Source organism: Augochlora pura, chromosome 9 (assembly GCF_028453695.1).
Source record: "Augochlora pura isolate Apur16 chromosome 9, APUR_v2.2.1, whole genome shotgun sequence".
NCBI classification, from domain to species: domain Eukaryota; kingdom Metazoa; phylum Arthropoda; class Insecta; order Hymenoptera; family Halictidae; genus Augochlora; species Augochlora pura.
In genome coordinates, this window is record NC_135780.1 from 13692793 (window position 1) to 13716293 (window position 23501).

General features: G+C 42.3%; 1 protein-coding gene across 8 annotated transcripts in view; it reads left to right on the forward strand.

The window, feature by feature from the left end:
- The window catches only part of LOC144474729 (uncharacterized), a 70206-nt gene that overhangs the window by 13747 nt on the left and 32958 nt on the right, over positions 1 to 23501 (forward strand). For 5 of the 8 annotated variants that reach the window (XM_078189915.1, XM_078189912.1, XM_078189914.1 and 2 more), the window contains exons 3-5: positions 18723 to 18969; positions 19360 to 19554; positions 21528 to 21578. In XM_078189915.1, coding sequence (XP_078046041.1) covers positions 18723 to 18967 — 245 coding nt within the window. In that variant the 3' untranslated portion in view covers positions 18968 to 18969; positions 19360 to 19554; positions 21528 to 21578. Of the gene's footprint in view, positions 1 to 10252; positions 10665 to 11409; positions 12038 to 18722; positions 18970 to 19359; positions 19555 to 21527; positions 21579 to 23501 lie in introns of those variants that run through there. The other 3 variants (XR_013494783.1, XM_078189918.1, XM_078189917.1) reach the window with 3 other exon arrangements.

Genomic DNA, 23501 nt, shown 5'->3' on the forward strand with positions numbered 1-23501 from the left:
GGCGCGACATACACTCAGCGACAAAAGTTAACGTTCCGGTTCTCTAATAAATATTCTCGCGTTACTTTAATAAATATACGTTTCGTTAAATTAAAAAACGCAATTATAGCAAAGTTGTAATAACAATTTTTCTGATTATTTTTCCAAAAAACGAGTTTCATTTTACAAAAGGAATTATCGGTGGCTCTCGTCGAAAGACCATTTATTTAATGGGGTAGAAAGGCTCACGAGACGAGGGTTGCGAAGCGCTAAATATCGGTAGATCTCGTCGTAAAATCCGTAGACAAGGTCGATTATCCGTGGATCCACGGAAGAATCCTTAATGCCGGCAGCACTGATGAGAACGTCCAGTCGAAGCGTCGAGGTACCCTAAGCTGTCCCTCGAAAAATGGGAAACAATTTCGAGAGCCCGGAAGAGAGCCCTTATCGAGGGAGAGAGAGAGAGAGACAGAGAGGGGGCGCCGAAAAGACACGCAGAGGGAACTAATCGATAGAGCTAAGCCACTAAGACGCATCTACAAACTACGTTTCACAGTGGTCATCCGCGCGCGAATCCCCGGAATCCCATTCGCCCGAAATCCAGGAATATTAGAAGACAGAGGGAAGAAGATAAGAGGGAACGAGGCAGATGCCCGGTTTCCGTTGCCCCCGATAATGAAGATCGGCTGCAACCCCCCGGTAGAGAAACCAGTTTTGCGGCGGTCGCCTAACCGGGCGTGCCTGCGGAATATAGAGAACTCGATACGGCGACTCGCCGGTGACATGATAAAACGCGGCTAGATTATGGTCTGGCCAAAAGCTTTTACGAGCCCTCCCCCGCGAATGTTCCCCCCCGGTGGCGAGCCAATTGTCAGATTATGGGGACTTTCGATCGGCGGCGGTTACCTGCGCGAAATTACCGCGCCGCCGGGGTATATCGTCGACGCGGGAGAGAGAGACGCGAGCGGTCCAATTGCGCTATTCGTTCGGCAAAACCGGCGGAATTAGAATAGTTCTGATAATATAGTAACATTCTACTGTTATCACCGGCGGACGGTATTTGATCGTAAAGTAACCCGACTTAACCGACGGTAGAATGTTATCGTAACTAAAACACCGGCGAACAAGGGGATTAACCTGGTTCGAACGAAGTAACAAGCAGTTACGCCCGCTACGCGAGACACCAAAACCTTGAGAAACCACGAATTCGAGGAGAGAGAGAAAGAGAGAGAAAGAGAGAGTCTTTCGTCTGCCGTGGATAGTTACGGCGTGTAACGTGATACGCCCTGAGTGTCCTTTTTAGAGAACGCTGTGTTGTTTATTGTGATTCCGGGAAGAGACGAACGCATGTTGGCCGCAGTCTAGAGAGAACGACAGAGAAAGAGAGAATACAGTCGGAGTGGTCGTACAGAGCGAAAAGAGCCAGCGAGTCAGATCAATTACTTCTCGAAACAATTTAACTATCATAACATCTGCACAGTATCTAAATAAACTGTTTAATTATACCGCGTAAACGTTCTTTGTGTTTTTCACAGCGATAGAAATATTCGTAGTGCGACGATGGTTTCCCGTTGCAACGATCTCGTCGAAACAAGGAAATTGGTGTCCGTTTCCGGCAGAATATTTTTTTATTCGTGCAAACATCTCCATTATTGCATTTCAGGGCTCGTGTTACACACATTAATTACCCTGCATTGTACTAATTAATTTGATTTGAATGTGGACTTTGCCTTCCAATTGCGTTGTGAGCGACGTATAACTTAATTAAATTGAATAACAACGCGGTTGTACGATCGATCGCGGAAATATTGGTACGCCAGCGTGGCTTTTGCGTCTATCCTATGTGTTTTGATTAGTTCTGCAATTATGTAAAAAACAAAAAAATTAAATTCTATTAAAAGACAATGTAAGCTATGAATGCTAAGCATTGGAGGATAATCTGACAAGGTTTTGTTAGAAAAATATTGAGGTACTTCTTTGGTTTAAGTACTAAAATAGAAATATTATTTTCCGTGCCCTTGCTGTTTATCCTATTTTTTAAATAATATATCAAGCGATTTAGGGGGTGGTCTATGGGTGTTTAAAATATCGATACGGTATATTTTGTCTTTTGACAAGATTTCGCCCAATCAAATGATATATTAAACGCGACTCGAAGCTTCCGTCGTTCCCGGTTCGCGGAATTAATTTATTCCCTAATTACGGATCCTACGAGTCCCGAATGCGCGCGTGTCTCGTTGATCCGGTAAAGACTAAATCAATTTCCTCGAAACGACGGTTCGAGTTAGGATGTTTTCGGTTGCCAGACATAATACAAACATATTTCCCCTCGCACGGGCGCAGCTAAGCTGCCATTACCGCGGCTGCATGCCGGCGCATGCCGTTTATGTACCGGTACCTCGTAATTTCGCGCTCTAAGCGACCACCGACTGCAAAGGTATCGCGAAACAGCCGGAACTCGAACTAAGAAGCTGGTTGGAAACAGGTATACAGAGAGAGACGAGACGTAAACGAAATTCAATTTGGATGAAATGATATTGTGCCGCGCGAGAACCAATTACGTACTCTGTTGTGCACGGGAACCGAGTAATGTCGGATACGCCAATAATTTACACGTGTCCGTCGCATCCCCATGCATCGTGTCGCCAAAATACGAAACGCTGTTTTTTAAGTAATTACCTGGCGAGACATTTCCTCGCGAAACAGAAATCATTCTCGCGAAATCAAACAGATAAAGTGATGGCAAACAAGGCGTATATTTTGCACGGCTGTCCACAAATCGAGAGTTCGTTTCAGTTAAAGCTTCATAAAAATAACAATAATATTTATTCAGATTTTTAGCCGTATTTTATACACGTGTGTGTACGATGAAACAAAATCGAATAATTTTCCAATAAATGTATCTTTATGTTTTCAAACTGTGTATTAAAAAAGAACTTTCAACGTGCCAAAAGTAGGCGTTCCGTGGACCTACTGTCAATTTTTTATTTTTGTGATAATATTATAATTAAATATATCTTACGTTCCTACTATACTATAAAATATTATAATACTATATAAAATGTTTTAAATACTAATAAATTAAAAGCTAGCGGTGTTCGCTCGGATTCAAGAATTTAACGTCAAAACATTATCAACGAGTTTAGATAAAAGGTGGAACAGGCAACTATTTCAGCCGGCTGAGAAGGTTTATTCGTCTAGAACAATGCTCAATCCTTAAACAGTTTATCCCCCGAGTAACTCAGACAAAACGTCAGGCTACCGAACTGTTTATCCCGCGGGAGAGAATCTCGAGCGTCGCGCGTCGCGTCGCGATTGTTTTGTCCCCCGTGCATATCTATTCGCATAGCTCCCAGTTTATTTTGTTAGATCTCATCGTTTACTTTTAGGAAACTTTGCGTACCCACGGAATTCGAAGTAGTCGGGCTTCGTTTACTTTCGACGTCAAAACAGCACCGACCCGGCAACCTAAACATTGAAGACTGAACTCTCGACGGCCGTGGACCGCCACGCTAATTACTTATTCGTTCGTCGCGGTAATAAAATCATAGGAAATATTGTAAAACAAATTGAACCCTTCGTTATTGCAAAGTTGTTCTTAAATTCGTATTATACTATAAAATACTATAATACTGTATTACTAAAATATTATAATACTATATTATACCATTGTTATAAAAAATAGCGACACTATTAGTCGAAAAATTGATTTAGATTTAAAATGAAAATATCTCCAACTGCAAAGGGTTAATAAGCGAGGTTACAATGGAAGCATCGATGTGTAATGAAGCAATAACACCTCCGCTTGAAAATTGGCACAAGTGCGGCATTATTAGTAATTCTTCTGTATATACGCGTCTGCCCGAGTAAGGATCTTAGACGTAAGCGGTTGCCAATTGTTAGAGAAACTTTAACGAAAACCGTGGGAGTCTGATCTAGGTAGCAGCGAAGATAAGGAAAAGTTCAACAGGAAGTCTCGGATGTTATACACTTCTTGATGAGTAAGAGGGTTGATAAGTAAGAGGATCAAGAGTACGATTCGGGATTGGTGGGCGAGAGGTTCTAGAGAGTATGATTACGACGAGTAATTATCTACCGAAGATAGAAAAGAATTTTCAAACTATTTATACGAAATTCCAATGGTAAATATCGTCTAAACTATCGCGGTATTTTAAATTAAAAAAGAAAGAGAGAGAGAGAGAGAAATTAAGATTTATATTTCGTTTAGGAACAGGGTGGTCTACTTAACGTAAGCATCTTAACCCCCTCTCCTGATTTCTACAGCATCGAATTTATACTTTGACGTCGAATTGACAACTATTTCTCTCTCAAATTATTTTAGTAAATTCGTACGTCGATAGCCCTTTGCACTCGAAGCCACGTTAATTTCTCTTAACATGGAATATAGTATAGATAAAATATACAAATATTTATATAACAGAACGAACGATTGCTATTCGAATAAAATATTCGGTTAAAAAGAGTTCCTTTAAATAATTATCATAGACCCATGTGAAAAATATCAAATGGCCAGCTCGGATAAAGGTATGATATAAAGGGTAAATATCTCTTCCACGATACTTTCTCACCTGAGTCAGCACCGACCGGGCTCGAGACGCTCAAGTTAGATCTGGTCGCCATCGCGGACTATCTATAAACGTCCCGCTGTCTGAGTTTACCCTGGATCAGGCGCAATCGCGCCCTTATGCGTCTTGCGAGGAGGAGAGTTCCCCGACTGTCGCCGCGGTATTCTTTCCGCGACGCGATATCGAGGTTGAGAGGGAGCAAGTTCCGTAGAGTTTGCATTTAAGTGAAACGAAACCCCCTCTAGACCAAGGGGACACCGATATAGAATCAAAGAGAGCTCGTTTCTTTTTCTAGACAGAGCAGACTAATTAAAATGCAAATTCAATGGAATCCTTATTATCCGGGGCTAACTGTTCCAATATTGGAATTTTCAGTTAACAGACCGCGCGCGCGCGCGCGCGCATAGCCAGCCAATCGTGCTCAAAGAAATTCGAGACCGGTTTAAACGGCGGCGAACTTCATAATTCGAAACAAGCGAAACTCGATTACCCCGTGCTCCAGATATTTAGAGCCGGGTCTGGGTGATACTATACCTTTTGCAAAATGCAATATTGCAATTGCAAAATTCGTTATTGCGATCCAGAAAGCGTATTTGCGACCTCGGAATTATTTAGCAAATTATTTCTTGCAAAATATTAGGATTGGTTTAGAAAGTATTTTATACAGTTAACGAGTGTTCGATTAATGATTAATCTGTATTTATTACTGTTCGATCAATGATTTATTTCTATTTATTACCGAGTCTGTTCGGAATTAGAATTCGTCGTATTACAACAATGTAAATTTCATGATCCTCTCGGTGCACGACTTTCCCAATTATAATTCATAATTTATCTACGCGTATTTAATTACACGTGTTCGAATTATCATAGAATATTTAATGCAAATTACAGTCGTGTGCCGTAAGTGATATTTATTCGTACGTAATGCTATCAACTTTTCCCCGGACATTTATACCGCGCACGTACCCGATTGCTTCAATTTATATTTCCATATACCGTTTTATATTGTTTGTCTCCCCTATTTTACATACGAAATAACCGTGAACTCACGGCAGAGGGGGGGAGAGAGAGAGAGAGAGAGAGAGAGAACGGGGATAGTAATATCGCGGACATTATGCGATCCAAATTAAATGAAGAAAAATCGATACGGGGAGGTGTTGAGTTATCGCTCGCGTTCGCTAATGCTAATTATGGAAAAGTATAACATGAAAGCGCTGAGCATTCGTACGCGTGATCGCGCAAAGCCAGTTATATCGATCGCCTTCCATCGAGGATCACGAAAGAGAGAATATTCTCCGCAAAAAGACTTCGTTTAGTTTAAAAATCGGAAAAAAGCGACGAACTTTTGACGTTTTCCCTTGCCAAAAATTGTTCGAAGCAACCGGGGGTGGAGAGAGGGGAGAGGTGGGGGGTAGCGTTTCCGCCGGCGCAACGCAAACATTGGAAAACAATTTCATTAGAAACAACAATATCTGCGACGCGATAGAATTTTTCTAAAATTTTTGCGATCTGCGATGGTATCGCTCGTAGCAAAACCGGTCGGAAAACAACGCGTAGATATGAAATGCGTAAAATATAAATAAAATAGAGCGATCGTTCCATTATCGAGATTAACTGCCGAATGCGGTGAATTACTTTGACTTGGATTAAACGTGTGTGTGTGTGTTGATTAAGTCGTCGCCCCGGTGAATGAAAAATTGCAACTTGCAAATACGTCGTGCTAAATGTAAATATTACATACGATGTAAATATTACATACGATGTAAATGTTACAATACGATGTAAATATTGTGGGATACGCAAGGGCGATAGTATTTGCCAATCGATGTTTATCTATATCTGAACTTGCACGATGTTTCATGCCACGAGACCATTAATCGCGACGGACAGTTAAAACCATTAATGGCGCGCTGCTATGATCAAACGTTATCGCGCGCATTGGCGAAATGGAACTAAAGCAAACGTAATCAATTTCTTCCGATCCAGTGATATCTTGAATATCTGCATACGCTTTGGTAAAAATGCAAATTCAAAGCGGCCATTTCGTATGACGATAATATTACCCAAAATGAATTAGCCCAACCCTTTGTGGTCATACCATACTCTATAACACCACAGCTGCTCATTTATTTTTTTATTGACATAATTATATAATATTAACGATTTAGCAACCGATAGCCTATTAATCGACCTATCATGACAACCAATAATAATAATTTATTTATTATCAAGGTGAAAATACTAAAGCTAGCTCCCATATTGTTATATAATTATTTAAATGATAAATAAATAATCATTTCTCTATCTTTTATCAAAATTTTCCAACAATAATATTTCGTTTAAATAATCCTTCGGATTAGCGTTGGCCCAAACGATGCGAAACATCCAGAGATGACTGTGAGACCGCTTTAAAACGCGACCAACGGAACTTATCATCAACGGGTTTAGATAAGAGTAAACAGCCGCACCGTCGACCCTAAAGCCGCCGGGTTCGAAGGGGGAAAGCTGGCCGGATGCAAAAACGTTGCCAATCTCAGAGACCACTGGCGTCAGGGTCAACTACCAGATTATGAGAACTCGCGTCGGTGGTCGTGGTGTCCCCCTTCGCGAAACAATTGAACCGTGAGAGTTCCTGCTTAAACGGACACACACTGGTGGTTCTGGCCGCAGCCGCCCCCCTGATACTACACGCAGAAATAATCGTCGATTCATGGGCCGCCCGCGCGACGGTCTGGCGAACATTTAATCAACCGTATTTCTATCTTCGTCCCGATTTCCGATAGATCCCGCGGCCCGTTGTGTTTGTCCCCGCGTCGATATCCATTTTCGAGAGTACCCGCGAAGGATTTTGTTTGCACGATTTAATGTAATTGAACTCCGTTATTTCTCCGCCGCCGCGGGGACAAAATGCGAGCCCCGTGCGTCACGGTAACGTCTAAATTGTTCTACGAAGCATCGACCGCTCGTCCTGCTAATCGCGATTATGGGAACAATTGCCATCGTTTCGAACGGATTGAAAAATTACCGTCGCTTTATTATTTCGTATCAATTTTGCTATTATATTATATTTCGTAGCTCTTTTACTATTATTACAGTAAAATATAAGGGTACAGTGTTAACCCTTTGCGGTCGAATGGCGACTCTCAGGCGTCTCCAAAAATAATCATGCCACGTTTTAAAATAATCTTTATAAAATTTACTAATATTTAAAGAAATTGTTAAGAGCTATATTATCTGTTACACAAGTCATAAAATTCAATTTTATAATGTACAAAATGCTCCAAGTTATAGAAAACGGAAACATTGTACGCCTGAAGAAACATTTTGGATTTCCAGTTAAAATGGCTCCGACTGCAAAGGGTTAATACGGAGCTTGATAATTTAGCGAACACGACGAGCTATATCGAATGTCAAAACTCGTAAAATATTACTTCGATTAGGTTCTCCAAGATTTCCGACGCTATACGCCGGAGACTTTCCCCATTCTCTCTTGCCGTATGTATCCTCGCTCCCCTCACTCTTTCTCTCGCTTTCTCTCTGTGTGTAGGTATACCGGTCTCCTTGTTCGTCCATCCCTTTCTCATTCCCCGGCGAAGTTTCCATTTTCGCCGTTTTACCATTTCCAGGCATTATTCGGAGTATATTGTATTACCCGGGAAAACGACCGTTCCCGTTTTCTCGGAAGGACTTCGCTGAAAGTTTCGCGACTATTTCAAACGATAACCATCGGATCCAGCGGCGTCGTACGCGTCGTCTACCTGCATTTCTGTTTACCTATGCCCTGTGCTTCGTATCCAGCCGCCCACATGCTCTAAGCGCGCGTTCGTACAAGGGTTCTTGCAGAAAGGGACGTTCCTGGTGCCGTATAAACGGCGACATCCGTCGATAGAGTTGTTACCGCTTTTTTATGATGACTAAATATAGGTTTTGCCGGTAAGGGCGGGTCGATTTTGAAATGGAATAAAATGCGCTGTGAGAATTAATTTTAAAAAGCAATGTTCATTCCTGCGAAAGCGATTCGACCCGTAAAACAGAAACAAATACGATAAACGTGCTATTATAATACAGCAATTTCGCTACGGTGTCTGAATATTTATGGGAGCCATGCACAGCGAGCGATTACGTTTGCGTGGCGGTCCGCGACAGGAACGTGGGCAGTCTTAGCATAATTATTAGATAATAACTGTTGCAAATCGTGATCCGAATCAAAGATAGTTTTAGTTGGACGGTCGCCGTTTTAGTTCGGGCCGCTTCGTGGAAAATCGCGGAGAGCCCGCTTCGACGCGCGCGCGCGCGCGCGTTAATACTTCGAGAAAACGTTCCGTTGAACAAAGCGTTAAACCGTCAGAAATTGTTGAAACACTTGGGGGGGCAAGTTCGAAGGCGGCGGAATTCCAACGCTGGAATTCGAAGTATGGCCGACGCTATGAACAAATTATAGACGCGCACGTGTGGCATTTCGAATAACTGAGCCCCCCCCTCGGTCCCCTGACTCCCCGGACAGAGTTACAAGGGAGAACAAGTTGCAACTGTGTTCCCTCGCACTTTTAACTTTATGGCGCGACGTTCGCGCGGTATTAAATAATATCAGGCTGCGGGAGAGCTGGCCGAGATAAAGCACGAGCGAATATCCTATTCGCTTGTTCGGAAAGTCGAAACTCTTTTTATTCTTACCTTTTCCAGAGAATATGCTGACGCTTTTATGTTTAAGCCCTTGCACTACGATTATTTTCGCGTTGCGTCGATCAACACTTATTTATCCTTAATATTTTTAACAAATGTCTCGTATAAAAATTATTTTAATATCAAGAAAAATTAATTTCGATCAGTTTAACAATACCAATATTAATACAGCTATCTATTATGCATATTTCTCCAATTCACTGATCCATCAAATAAATTTTACGCTACCAAATATCTCTAAAATCGATGGAGATGCCTCATCTTCGATTCCTCCGCTATTCCTGAGACATTATATAAGCGCAACGAAATTTACGGGAAAAATGTCCGCGTTCCGATATTCCGCGGCAGAAGTTGGATTCGCCGGGAATCAGAAATGGAAAATGTCCGTCATGCCGCGTGATTGCACCGCGCGGCAGGGAGAGAAATCGAGAACCGTTCTCTTCTCTTGTTTCCAATTTTTCCTCGAACAGGAGACACATTCTACGCGGGAATTCCGTAATGAAGTCCTGACGGAGCCAAGAAATGTCCCCCCCGACCTCTCGCCGAAGAATTTTCCTTTCCAATTTACGGAAACGTTGTCACTCGCGGAAGATGCAACCGCGTCGCATGCACACGGCCGGGAGTTATCCTTGCGTCTTCTGGAATTCTGGACGAAGACGTTTAAGATCGCGCGTTTGTCGTGGTTGCCGGCGAAGAACAATTGTTCGCTTGCTTGTTCAAGCCGTAAAGAAAGCGGATTTCAATCGTTCGTTCGTCTATGGTTAAACCAAGGACTTTGATGGATTTTGAAAACTGAAGATTTCTCACAGTTTTTGGTTGAAAGCGTGCAAAATTGTGATAAAGTTGCAATCGTATTTTGTGATATAAACATTACCCATTGTCTAATCATTCTTCTACCATCTCGATGAAGCACAACGCGAATTATTAAAAAATACCGTGTTAAGAAAAAAACGAATAACAACAAGAAAAATGAATTCTCCTAACTGGAATCTCTTTTTAAGGCACTGTGCAACTATCGGAGGAGAACGGATCGATGTAAATGGATTTAAATTGATCTGCATCATGGTTGCGTTACTAGCGCATAAAACACCAATTTACGATACGTCGAGGAACGAGTATAAGCCAGCTAGTCCACCGTCAACGACTACGACGACGACGACGACGAGGAGGTGAAGGAGGACGATGACGTCGGCGACGTGAAGTTGCCCGGTGTTTCATACGAGGAAGCGACATTATAAATTGGAAACGCGAAAAAGTCGACGCGCGTGTCCCGCCTTGTGTTCGGGTAGCATGTTCGCACAGGATTGGATCCTTTATGCGTGTATGCGGAACATGAAAGGCTGACAGAAAAATGCACGCTTTCTGGCAGCTACATAATTGTGCTCGCGCGGCTGTAACAGGACACGGAAAGACGGCGGGGAGGGTGGAGAGATTTCAGGGTCCGACAGAAAGTGTTATCAAAAGGATAGCGTTCCGGTTAACAGACGTCGGGACGTCAAACAATAAGCCGAAACCCTTTTGTGAATTCGATGCCCGGGGATTGGTCGGCGACAGTGTTTTACGGCAACACGTGGACGCGCGCGAGTCTCCGAAAAGTTGACGCTTCGTTTACAAAATTTCTACAATAATTCTAAAATTAATATTTTTTTGGTAACACGGCTTTTTTTTGGTATAGTATTATTATATTATTAGCTATTAGCAATTGTATTATTAGCTATTAAAGTAAGCGATTAGAGTGAAAGTGTATATATACAATACATTGAGAAAATAATATAATATAGCTAACACTATATGTAGCTATACCAAAAGAAATATATATATTAGGAGAAATGGTAAAAATATCCTAAAAGGTTAAAGACGTCCACGTTACGTCCATTTTTAGATCCGACCATGTCGCGCCCTAAAACGAAGCACCTACTTTCGCATCACAATGAAAATGAACACCATAGCATTCACTATAGAGATAATGTCAACGGAGTTGCCAAAGTACATTTTCTCGTCTTTCTTTTATCGCGGCGTGAATTCTCGGCGTCCGCAAACAAGGCACGGTAATTGGTTCCCCTATCCTAAAGCAACAACTTGTTCCCGCGGCATGGAGAACCGGCGAGCCACGGAATCGACGGCCGAAGCTCCCGCGTGTCGATCAGCCGGAAAACAAATCCCGAGATTGAGCCCCCCCCCGATTGCCGTGGAAGCGCGAAGGGACGGGGGAGTAAATAGAATGAAAAGGAAGGCAAAGGATGGCCAGGATTTTCGGGAATGGATAATTTCGACCGCGACGTCGAATACATATGCGACGAGGAGGCTTTTGGCGAGCCGGCGGGGACCTCGGAGAAACGTATGGACTCTCTCGGTACCTCCTCTCTTTCTCTCTCTCTCATTCTCTCCATTCACCGGTGGACTCGCAGTCTCGCAACGTGGAGACGCGAAAATCGATTCCGCCGACTCGCGGAAGGAGAAGAAACCACGAGAGAAAGAGAGAGAGGGAGAGGAAGAGAGGAGGCGAACTGCTCCTCCTCCGTCATCTCTCCTCCATACGCGTACCGCCCGTGCCTTTTCGTTGCAACGTAACGGTGACTAAACCGAACCAGGGTCCACTGGAAATCCCGGGGAAACGGTTGCTTTGCCGGAGGCCTATCACCGACCTGCTCCGGCAGCCGGTGTTCTAAGTCTATTACGCGTTTTAATTGCATCCATTAGCGGTGCACGCTGCCACCATCCCTTCGATTCTCGGCTCCATTGTTTTCGCTAAACTCGGACCATATTCTCCGCCGCCGGTAACCATGGTAAGAACCGTAATCTCTTCGACGAGCTACCATTTTTATCTGCAGGTGTGATTATAATTTGAAAGACGCTGTTTCGATAGTAATTAACGCATTGAGCGTCACGTGATTCGAATACGAGTGACACTAATTTCTAACCAATCTTGAGAATTCATTTTTTGTTGTAATATGCTCGAACAAATCGAATTTGACTAGAATGTAGGCGAAAGACTTCGCCTACATTCCGCCTAGATGCCGTCGCCTATGGTAAATGTTAACTTTCTAGTTTCGCTTTAATTAATTGAATTGCTTTAACTATGGGGAAATCGTGGTGGTCGATTTTCGGCACTGGACGTGTTAATTAACTTTCTATTTTTGTATAAGTATAGTAGAGACACCTTTATCCGAACGTTTATTTCTCTAAACGTTCTATTATCTCGTCATTTTATTTTAAATATCTATTTTTAAACATTATAAATAATTTATGATATCGCCGAGATTAATTTGCTGCATAGTTCGCCACCATAAAGCGCGATCTTCGAGCACGGAAACTGCGGCAACTACTAGCAGCGCAGGAAACCGATTGCAGGTGTATAGAACCGATGCTTCCACAATTCCGTTTTTGACATCGTAAATCTGTAATTATAGCAAACCGGTGTTACACTACGTAAATACGCGCGGATATCACGTGGCCAGGAAATGTTTATTGCTCGGGTGAAACCAACGCGCGGCGCGTGCAATCCTCGGAACAATGAAACATATATAACACGATTCGCGTCGAGATTGTTCCGATCAAGATAACGGCGTCATGATTTCCCGATAAATATCAGTTTACATCGATCTCGGTTTTACGATCAAAAGCACTAATAATCCGCGTGATACGCATAATCGCGTCGTGTACGCACGCGAGAGCCTACATATTCGAGCTGTAAGAGTTTTCGGTATTGTGCACGCCGCGTGTATTATATACATGTTACCGTGTTGGTTAAATTTTCTAGATTATTGATTACACTCGATTAATTCGAAGCCTATTGTAATGAGCAGACGATCGATAATTATGCAACATTTAATTAGATTAAATCAATGACGATGCGAAAATGCTCTCGCAGGGTAGCGTAAAATTCCTGAAAAAGTAATCGTTAATTACAGAAATAATAATAATATATATAGTAATACAGTGATAGCATATTAATATAGTGATAGTACAGTAATTTAATGCTAGTAATAATAGCACCAATTAATAACGATAATTAGTAATAAACGTTCCCTTTCATCCGGCCATTTTCGCCGTTTTACAGCGACACTTTCGTCTCTCCGTTTCCACGGCGCCGCAGCGAAACCGGGAATAAGCGAACAGTCGAAAGAAAGTCCGCGTAAATAATTTATTAATTTTCTATCCGGATAAAAGTTTTCGCAGAGCTCGCGGGGACCGTTCCCAGGGCCTTTTACGGCGAACAAAGGCAAAACACGTTGAGAGAGAGAAAAAAGGTGACGCGCGTTGTCTTGCGTGAGAAGCGCCAAGATACACGCATGAACGCTTTTCCACTTTTCCCGCTGACTGGCCACGCTCCGCGAAATACGCCGCGGTCACTTACCGTGCATGCCACATTTTTTTTTTTTATACCCGCTCTCGCAGATTTCGATTTGGTATACGAGGCTTCCCGGGAGAACAGACGTATTTATTACCGCAGACTGAACGCGAAAGCGAAACCTCTGTGCTTTTCCATTGCCGCATGATTCTATACGAATCTGTTTGGTCTGTTCGCACCCTACGTACCGCAAAGACGTCTTTAAAACGTCCTATGAATGTCTAAAAAAAACTATGGACCTGTAAAAATATTTCTTCGTATAGCGTGTATTTAAAAGGAACACTAAAGTGAAAGAGTTAAACGACTCGCTTTGTAGAGATAATTAACCGCAGAGATACGTATCTGATTAATTCGCAACAAAGTTGATTAGAAACTTGTTGGTCGTAAATCATTTCTCAAATAGAACGAGTCTTTTATCTTGTATCTCTACGCTCGCTTTCCCTCCTAAATTTTAATGGCAGAAAGATCGAATTTCCCCTCGATTCACGGCGAATATGTAACAGTAGTAATTGGCTCGGTGGAAAGAATTATGATGTCGCATATGATTTGATTTCTTTAAGTCTAATTGGATCGCCGTCGCGATCGAAATCTAAAAATTATCACGCCACGTTTTAAAATAGTCTTTATCAAATTTACTAATATTTAAAGAAATTGTTAAGAGCTATTATCTGCTATATTAGTCATAAAATTCAATTTTATAAAGAAGAAATATTTCGGATTTCCAGTTAAAATGCCTTCGACTGCAAAGGGTTAAAGAACTTTTACTTCTGTGTACGCTCGAACACAATATCTAATTTGCGAATGAAGGAAGCCGGAAGTACTGCAAGCTTGCCTTTTTTTCTCAAGAAACTTAATTTCTGTTATAAAGGGGTATATCTGAGTGAAAAAATCGAATTTAACGCTGCCCGGTTGGAACGGATGTAAAACAGTTTACGAACGAACAATATTTTCATAGAAACTCTTTTAGGCGGCACAGCAATTTCGTGAACGGTAACTTAATATACATGCATATACATGCGCGCGGGAGCGAATGCGTTTAACCCTCCAGGTTGCACGGGGTTTTGCGTCCGCGAAGTCTGCGCGAAGAAGATTGTTAAGGTTTTTTGTTGCGTTTAATTTTCATGGATCCGCCTAATAGCCTATATAAATTCCCCGTTAAACTTCTTCTTATTTTATGCACGAAAGCAGTATAACCTTATTAGAGGCGAAAAAAAGACCTGGGCAATTTGTTGATGGACTTGCACCCGTAATTAACTGTAATGAAAGATTCCTTAAAACACTGTTTTTCCGGGCAGCTAGCAAACTATTTTCCGAAGAAATTAAACGAGCCTTCACGATTGCTTTTGCATTTTTATTTTTTACTTGAATATACTTCATTTAATTTAAAGCTCTTTTGTGAAAGAAAATTTTAAAACGAAAAGTATATAAAAATGTTTAACTGAATTGGAATGACGTTTACATAGTCTGTGAATTTTTATGGGAAATGAGCATTGTCTGGCTTAATGGAAAAATAGAAAATAAGGCAATAATAGTAAATAATTAATTACTGAAAATTTCTATCGGTCTCTCTATGATCCATAATTTATATCTACTTCTCTCTCTTTCTTTCTGTTCGCCTTCCTCCGTCGCTATTCTTCTCGATCCGATCGCAGTTTGCCCTCCGCGCCCATTCGTCTTATGTCCCCCCCTTTCTCTTTCTCTCTTTTACTCTTTCGACCATTTTCTTATCCTCCGTTGACTCCAGCTTTATTATGTTCCCGGCCCGAAAACTTTCTTCCCTCCCACCCCGTTCATTACTTTATTCCCACCCCCGTCTTCATGATTAATCTTCATTAAAGATTCCTTAGCCTCTTCTCCCCTCCCTAAGCACTCATTCGTCCACCTGTTTCCAATCCCGTGCTTTTCATACCTTTAAGATTCCTTTCTATCTCTCTAATTGCTTTCGCCTATCTTTCTCGCCCCCCTTTACCCCCCCCCCCCCCCCCCAACGCTTTCGTGTCTTCTTTTAGTTCTACCTTCATTTCTTCTTATACCTCTTTGCAGACCAACCCCTTTATCTGCCTCGCGTCATCTTTGACTTCCTCCAACATTATCGCTAATCCTCTTTTTCCCTTGATAATCTCGCGGACCTCCACTTCCACTTCAACTTCTGTTTCCTTTCTCATATATTTCGGAATTTTCCGTGGCCGCTCGCGCCCCTTTTACTTCGCGCTTTCGTTCCAACAACAATATATCGTACTTGGCACCATTGAAAAAATATCGTTTTCTTAATATTCCATTTAATTCAGTAACGATTTAATCTCTTATTTCTCTGCCCTTTTTTTACGAAATAAAAGAGTTCGTAAATTGCCAGCAAGATGGGAAACCTCTTCCTCTGTTTCATAATTCAAGCAAAGTATTATTTATTATGCAGGGCGTTCGACGTCGCGGCCTCGTCGATTTTCGAGACGTTCGCGATAAAAAGTTAACGAGTACCTCGAGGAAATATCGGTAATAAAAATTTCTAAAGATCTATTTTATGCGATAGAAAACACAGCTGAACGGCGTCGCGGATTTTTGACGGCGCTGCGTCGAACAGACAAACTAGCAGTTCGAAATTTCTGTTTACTTCCGCCGCGTTTCAGACGGAAAAGGCGACTGGTTCATCGATCACGTCCAGCTGCCGCCATAGCGTGAAAAATACAGGCAGCGACGGCCTGCATCGTTCCGTCTGGCATCGACGTAGTCGATTGCAAATATATATTCGGTATCAGTCCCGGAGCCTGCGTGTCGTTGACGGCTCCGCGAATCCGAGACTCGCGGAGGCTAATGGAAATTCCGTTACTAATGAAATTCTTTAAGAATCTCGTCGTTCGGCCGTGCATTAAACCGAATTCTCGCGCTCTGTTGACGCGTTCCGTCTTGAATTTTCGTCGACGTCGGAACGTCTCGATCAAACAGCAATCATTTTTGCATTGCAAAAGCTTCTTTTGGCTCTCCATATTGAACGGTGCAGAACAAATTTTAAAAGAGATTTTGAAAAAGAACTGGGACTAATATTATTTCACTTTTATTGAAATTTTATTTATTGTCAAATATTTTCACCAAGGTCTAATTTTATTGGGGGCTGTAAATCTATAAGTACAATCTATAAGCGGGTAATGATCCGCTTCATATACGCGTCACAAAAGTAGTAAGCAAGACTGATAAAACGGCATGGAGGCTGCACTCGGCGAAGAGGAAGCAGGCAAAGGCCTGCGACGAAGTTCTTCTCGAGGGACACGCGATACGTTCGGAGGACGTCACGATTCTCCGAGCGTTCCATAAATATTAAGGCGGATACGCGAAGTCGCTTCCGCCTGTGTAGGACTATCTCGGAAGCGTTTCCGGGGCGCGCAGACGGCTACGAGCCACGCTCTGCTCTACCCAGGACCCGAGCATTTTGTTTTGGGTCAGAGGGAAATCGGGAGAACCGAAATGGCGGACGCCATCGGGTGGTGACGGCTAGTTAAGCACATTTCCCTCCTCGAGGAGAAGTTTCGCCCGTGCGCGAACGTCGTAGAGAACATCTGCTGCCCGCTTAAAGAGAGAACTCCTCTCCGTGCCCGGGAGTTTCCGACGTCCGAAAGTGACAGGAATAGCAGTAGGAATTCGGTCTTTGCGATACCCTCGGGTGGCTTCATCGCTCAACCTGTTCCCTCTTCTTTGCGCCAAGACTGATATTCTCTTCCCTTCCCGGTCCTCGCCCTCGCTCCGCCGCCCCTACAGGCTTTTATGAAAGCCCTACGATAATTCATTGCTTGCCTATTGTCCTCGCAATTGAATTGTTCCGTCAATCGATTAGTCCCCGGCGACGAACAAATACGTCGCGAGTTAAGGGTTGCACGGATTTCAGAAATTTTTATGACAAAGGATAGCAACAAATCGCGTTTACTATACCGCGACGTCCTCCATATCTCGGTTAGAATTGCGCGAAATTACAAATGAATATTCGAGGAATTAATTACGCTTGCAACTAAAAAATAATTCAACTATTTCACAATGAAATCGCGTTGCAATTCCATGTTGGATTAAAATCACGAATTACAATTTAATTGCAGCAAAAAGAAATGAATTTACGTCTCAGAGGCCACCTAAATCCTTTTCGTTAGCTCGGAATAAATCGAAGAATAATTCGCTCGTTTAAACAGAATTCGCAAACGCATGTACACTAGAAGAATACGCCCGGGGAACCTAAAAACCGATCGACAGATTACTCGGCCCTGTGCGCGCAGCCAATTCTCGAGCATATTTTTAAGAGCGAACCGGGGTGGAGAGCGTAGCTCCGAGTGGCTGCCGGAGCCACTCGCGAAGTACGCGGACGATTAGCCTATAACTTCTGCCGGAAAAAGCTGGGAGAGCACGATTTCTCCCAGTATCAAAAGTGGACGACGAGTCGGATAAATTACACCATCGTCGTGTTTAATCTGTTCGTGCCGGTTGAAGTGGTTCGAACCGTTCGCGTGGCTTTTTCGGCCCGGAAGGAAAAAGTCTCTCTGTTCGAGCCCCACCCTTGTGATGTTTCGACGCGAAACGAGGTTGATGGTTTCTTCGATAATTCTATTGAAATTAATATAAATCAATCGGATTGTAACGCGTCGTTAATATAATTCAATTACAATGTAACTCGTAACTAACGCAATATTAATTACTTTGTACTTTGTAATTGTACTACCGTTGGATCACAAGTTATTGTAATTGAATCGTATGGCGATCTAAATGATAAAACGTAATCGAATTCGTAATTTAATTGTACGGCGATCTGAATTACGAATTAAAATGTAATCGAATTACTTCGTAATAAAATGGCCGACTGAATTACGAATTAAAATGTAATCGAATTACTTCGTAATAAAATGGCCGACTGAATTACGAATTAAAATGTAATCGAATTACTTCGTAATATGACCGAACGACCGTACGAATTACAAATTACAACGCGGTGTAATTGCTTCGCAACTGTAATTCCTTGAGCAATCCGACTGTAATTCCGCGGCGGAACTCTCTCGCGGAAAGTTTCGGTCATCTTGTCGGTAATATAACACAGGCGTGTCCGGTCCCTCCTGGCGACGACACTAATGGCCAAGTCTCTGTGTGTCCAGTCGACCGCCGTCCACGCGTTCGCCAAAGACTTCGATATTGTAAATGGAAAAGGACCTTCCCCTGCTGGAAATCAATTACGGGCCCTGGCAAACACGGGAACGTCGGAGTCATGAGCCATCTCCACGCAGAGAAATGGACAGAATCCATTCCGCCGGATGCCACCTACCTAACAGCGCCACGGATCGGAGGTCGAGATGGAAGCTGTCAAGGGACACGTTGCCCTTGCAACCCCGTGCAAGGGTGAAGGTCTCGTGTAGAACATCTACGATTTAAGCGGAGAACCGGACGACCATTTCCACTCGCGAAATCTAACGTTGTTTAAGAGCGCGTTAATTTAGTCTTTATACGAGGCGAAAGCGAGGGTGTTTATTCCATTGTTTATTAATTAACCCCTTTTGTTCCACTGTTTATCAATCTATTATTTAAGTTACAATTGGACCGAGGATTTTATGCATTTGGAGAGAAATATGCGAATCGAATGCAACGCGATTGGAATAAATATTTATATAATTAGTATCAACCCTTTTTGCCTTATAATGCAGTGCAGAGGGTTGATGTAATGAAGTAATTAATATAATAGTATTAATATAATATTATCAATATAATAGTACTAATATAATATATGTATTTACACAGGTTGCAGATTTTATTTCAACGAGAAGCTGAGCTAAGGCAAACCGGACGTGTTTTATTGTAACGAGAAGCTGAACAGAATTGTGAATGAAGAAATGATCTGTGTGCAGCACCGCAGAATGTGATGCAATGAATTACTGCAGCGTATGAATCAATAACAACGCAGGAAGTCGAAACCCGCAGACGATTCACCAAAAGGTATGAATTATGCATTACAACCGGGCGGTCATCGTTTCGAGCATTTCGTACGGTTCATCTCTTCTTTGTTTCGGCGAAATTCTCGAAGTTCGAAGCCGATGTCCGCGGAAAAGAAAACTCGAGATTTTGTTTAAACACTGTCGACGTGTAAAATGATCGATAAATGTGATTTTTACATACGACGATATTTCAGGCTGATCTTTCAATCGTTCGAGCTCGTGGATTGTTTCTGTCGCGGTGCTTAATTGATCAATAAAGCTTCCGAAAAATACCCAGCTAAGAATAACTGGGACAGATGCTGCGGGATTCTTCGGTGCTTGATTGCTGGCTGCCTCCGCAGCCGTTGAATATTTATAAGACTGGAGGTTTGAATATTTATGCAAGTAATTTTATCGAAATGAAAAATTGAAGTACCGCTGCGTTACATCGCTACGGAAAAACGGATCTTATAAAAAGGTTCGGCGTTCTGTCGCAATAAGAAAAAGCTGGTGGCAACTAGATTTATCAGACGATAATCGTCGTGAAGGAATACAGGGTGCTCTAAAAATCACTAACAATTGAGAAGAGAGATCATTAGAAGTAAAAAAATACGAACTATAAAAGTGTTAATATGAATTTTAATATGAATCGCGAAAAAGGTGAATAAGACCGGTGAAAGGATTAATTTGAAGCTCGAAAGGATGAATATCATCCGCAAAAGGGATCAATTGTGAATCGCGAAAAGTCCTCTTTCGAAGCGGATTTCAACTTTGGAAGTTGACGCATTATTACGAATATATCTACGCGTTGGACTGAAATGAAACACACCTCCGCGCGGTTCCCGATGCTTATTGTTAGCGAAAAAGGGAAGAAACAAAATGCGCGCGGCGGAACACCATTTGTTTCTGGAGTTAGAATTGGACGGTCGGCGACGCGGTTGTCACGCAACACAAATGGCGGTTCGCGGCCACCTTTTCTTCGCTCGTGCACGCTTTAATGTGCATAATTTTTTTTATGCACCGGGTATAACTTCGACATGACAAAGCGTCGCGCGCGCCCGGGCGGTACCGACGTAATATATATCTGGGCCGGCTTCCACGTGACTGCTCGCGACATCCGATATTATTATATCGATTTTTAATATCCATCTAAACTATCAATTTACCGGACGCGATCGACAAAATGGCATGAAACTCGTCGCGCGTTTCCCATATTTTTTAACCTGACGATATTTTACGAGGTAAAATTAGACGCGCGTTTCCATTGAATTTACGAACCACGCTTCATGTATCAGCGAACTATTTTTATTAATAATATTACTACTACGCGTACATCAGTGATCTATCGTGGCCATATTCTAGCTATATCGTAGCCATATTCTAGCTATATCGTAGCCATATTCTAGCTATATTCTAACTATATTCTAGCTATATTCTAGCCGCATTATTCACGAGAATAGTTGGGCGAATCCCGCGTTATATTCAGCGGGAGTCGCGAGGCTAATTCTTCGTGACTCGCAAACTTTGCGCTGCGGTGTCGTCTGACAGTTTGAACGACCAGGATTTGTTTCCACAAATTCACTCAATTACTACCTCTGCCGGGGGAAAGTTCTCCGGCCCGAATGCTCGTACGAACTAAACGACATAATTGTCTTAACTAATTGAAACATAAGGCGGTCGGGAGAATTCGAACTTGATCGATCGGATCTCGCCGCTAATGTGCTTCCGAGGACTCTTTGAGGCTATGCCATTTCGAAACTTTGCTCGAACGTTGCATAAAGAGCATCTCTCGAGGAACCGAACCACGAGATCTTGCATATGCGCCCAGCAATCGTACCACGGAATTATTTAAACTAGTCGATCTCTTCTAGAAGTCTATACGCAAATAACTAAAGTTATTGTACTTTTGAAGCTACGCAATTCTAAACGTAATTAACACGTATTGTTTTATAACGTAAATTGATCTAATAGTTTATTTTTTAATTCATTTTGCAGATTTTCTGGTTGCGAGCTGTGTTTAAAAAGGTGAAATGGAAAGGAAAGCGAGTAAGTACACGTGAAAAGAACAAATATATTCGATCTATAAAATTGATAGCACGCCAAAGTGTTCGACAAATTATAAATCGGAACGCTGAGTGGCCAATTACCAGGCCGACGTATCTATAAATAAGTAATATAAAATAACAAAATTCCCTGATAAAATACTGTCATGGTAAAAAATAAATATTGTCGACTTGAATGGTATGAGTGCGCCAAAGCGAGACAGTAAATCGAAAGCTTTTACTTTTCACATGATACGTTAAGTACGGTTGTTTAGAGGAGCACAACCGTGCCGACTCCGCCCTGCGTGGTTGAAATTTGAAAACACCGCCGATCGAGGATGATCCTCAATTATTCGGGATCCGAGTATGGTCATTTGCAAACATGCGAACCTGGCATTCAGAGCGAACGTTTGTAGGGACTATCGTAACTTCATACACGGAATTGGCTTTGGTTTACCGTACAATATTCTCCCTAAATCGAAATATTTATTGCTTCCAGGTGTATGATAATAAATAAAGGTGGTAAAAATAGCGACCGAAAATCGATGACAAAATTGACTAACAAACGTACTCGAGAAATATTAACACGACAACTCAACGAAATGTTTTAGCCGCGCAATCACAAAAGAATTTAAAAAAAGGCAGATTGTATAAAAGTTATATAAAAATGAAAATTATTCTGTGTAAAAGCTAACATCTCCGCAGGTGCCCGAACTCTTTCACTGCGTCTAACAATAAGTCTTGTTCCGTCTCAAGGGGAGGAGCATCCCTTTCGCGTCGGAGCAGAGAACAACGGGGTAGCCTTGTCTATAGGACACTGTTAAAGATTTCATCGGGCGAACCTAAATAACGCAATCGAGATTATTAGAACAGGCAGTCCGTAGCGCGTAAATTACAAATCGCAAAATATAAATCGGAAATTACAAATAAATTGAACGAGCTTTCGACGATTGTTACAGACAGAGTCGCGATGCGAATCGTGCGACGAACATCCTATTAATTTACGTATGCTCGTCGAAGCGCTTCGGACATATTTATCGGCGTCTGTCATATTTATTTATCGGTTCAGATATATTTATCATACTTATTTATCAGTCTGTGCAGAAGGCGCGGCGATCGAAGAGGGCGAGTTAAAATCGTATTTCTTTGCGATTCGAGGCCTCGGAATAAATCAAACGGTTTCAACAATCTTTAGCATCGATTTATAGCCAGCTGCAGTGACCAAAATTTCCGGATATCGGTGGACGTCGCGTCCGGTTGGCTCATCGAGAGAGTCGTAAACTACAATATAGGATCGTAAAATAGCTGGTCCGTCGTTTAAACATGTTTCCATGGCAGTAACGTAGCATTGAATTGTACGACCCTGTCGAGTCCACGCAATTCCAATACATGTATGAAAATCGCACAAGTATCGAAGATCGATACTAAAAATACCTTCGACAAAGATTATTAATAACAAATATCAATGTCCCTGTTAAAACAGCGAAATTCTTATTTCAACGTCTTAAAACTATCGCGGAGTTTTCGTTTCGCTGGAAAAAGATTGTAGAACTTGTAGAACAAATGATTGAAGGTATCATCGAGCGGTTCGCATCGGATCGTTTGGATTTCCGTGGAAAATCCGCCAGGAGAATAGCACAGAGGACGTCTGCTTTTCGTTCCCTTGTTTCGGCGAAGTCGTCGAGCACCCTCGCCAGTCGAACGGTTCTCTCTTATAGTTTCGTTCGTCGGGGACGAAAAGTTTGTAGGATGAGGTTGCCATCATCGATTGCGCAGCGCGAATTTCAGAATCGTTATTTACCTTGCCGGGAAGAGAGAGAGAGAGAGAGAGAGAGAGAGAGAGGGAGAGTTCGGAGCGCGCTGCAGCACGATCTCGGGCTCGTATGCAAATAGATATTTCATTCCTGTCTACAGGAACAAGGATTGA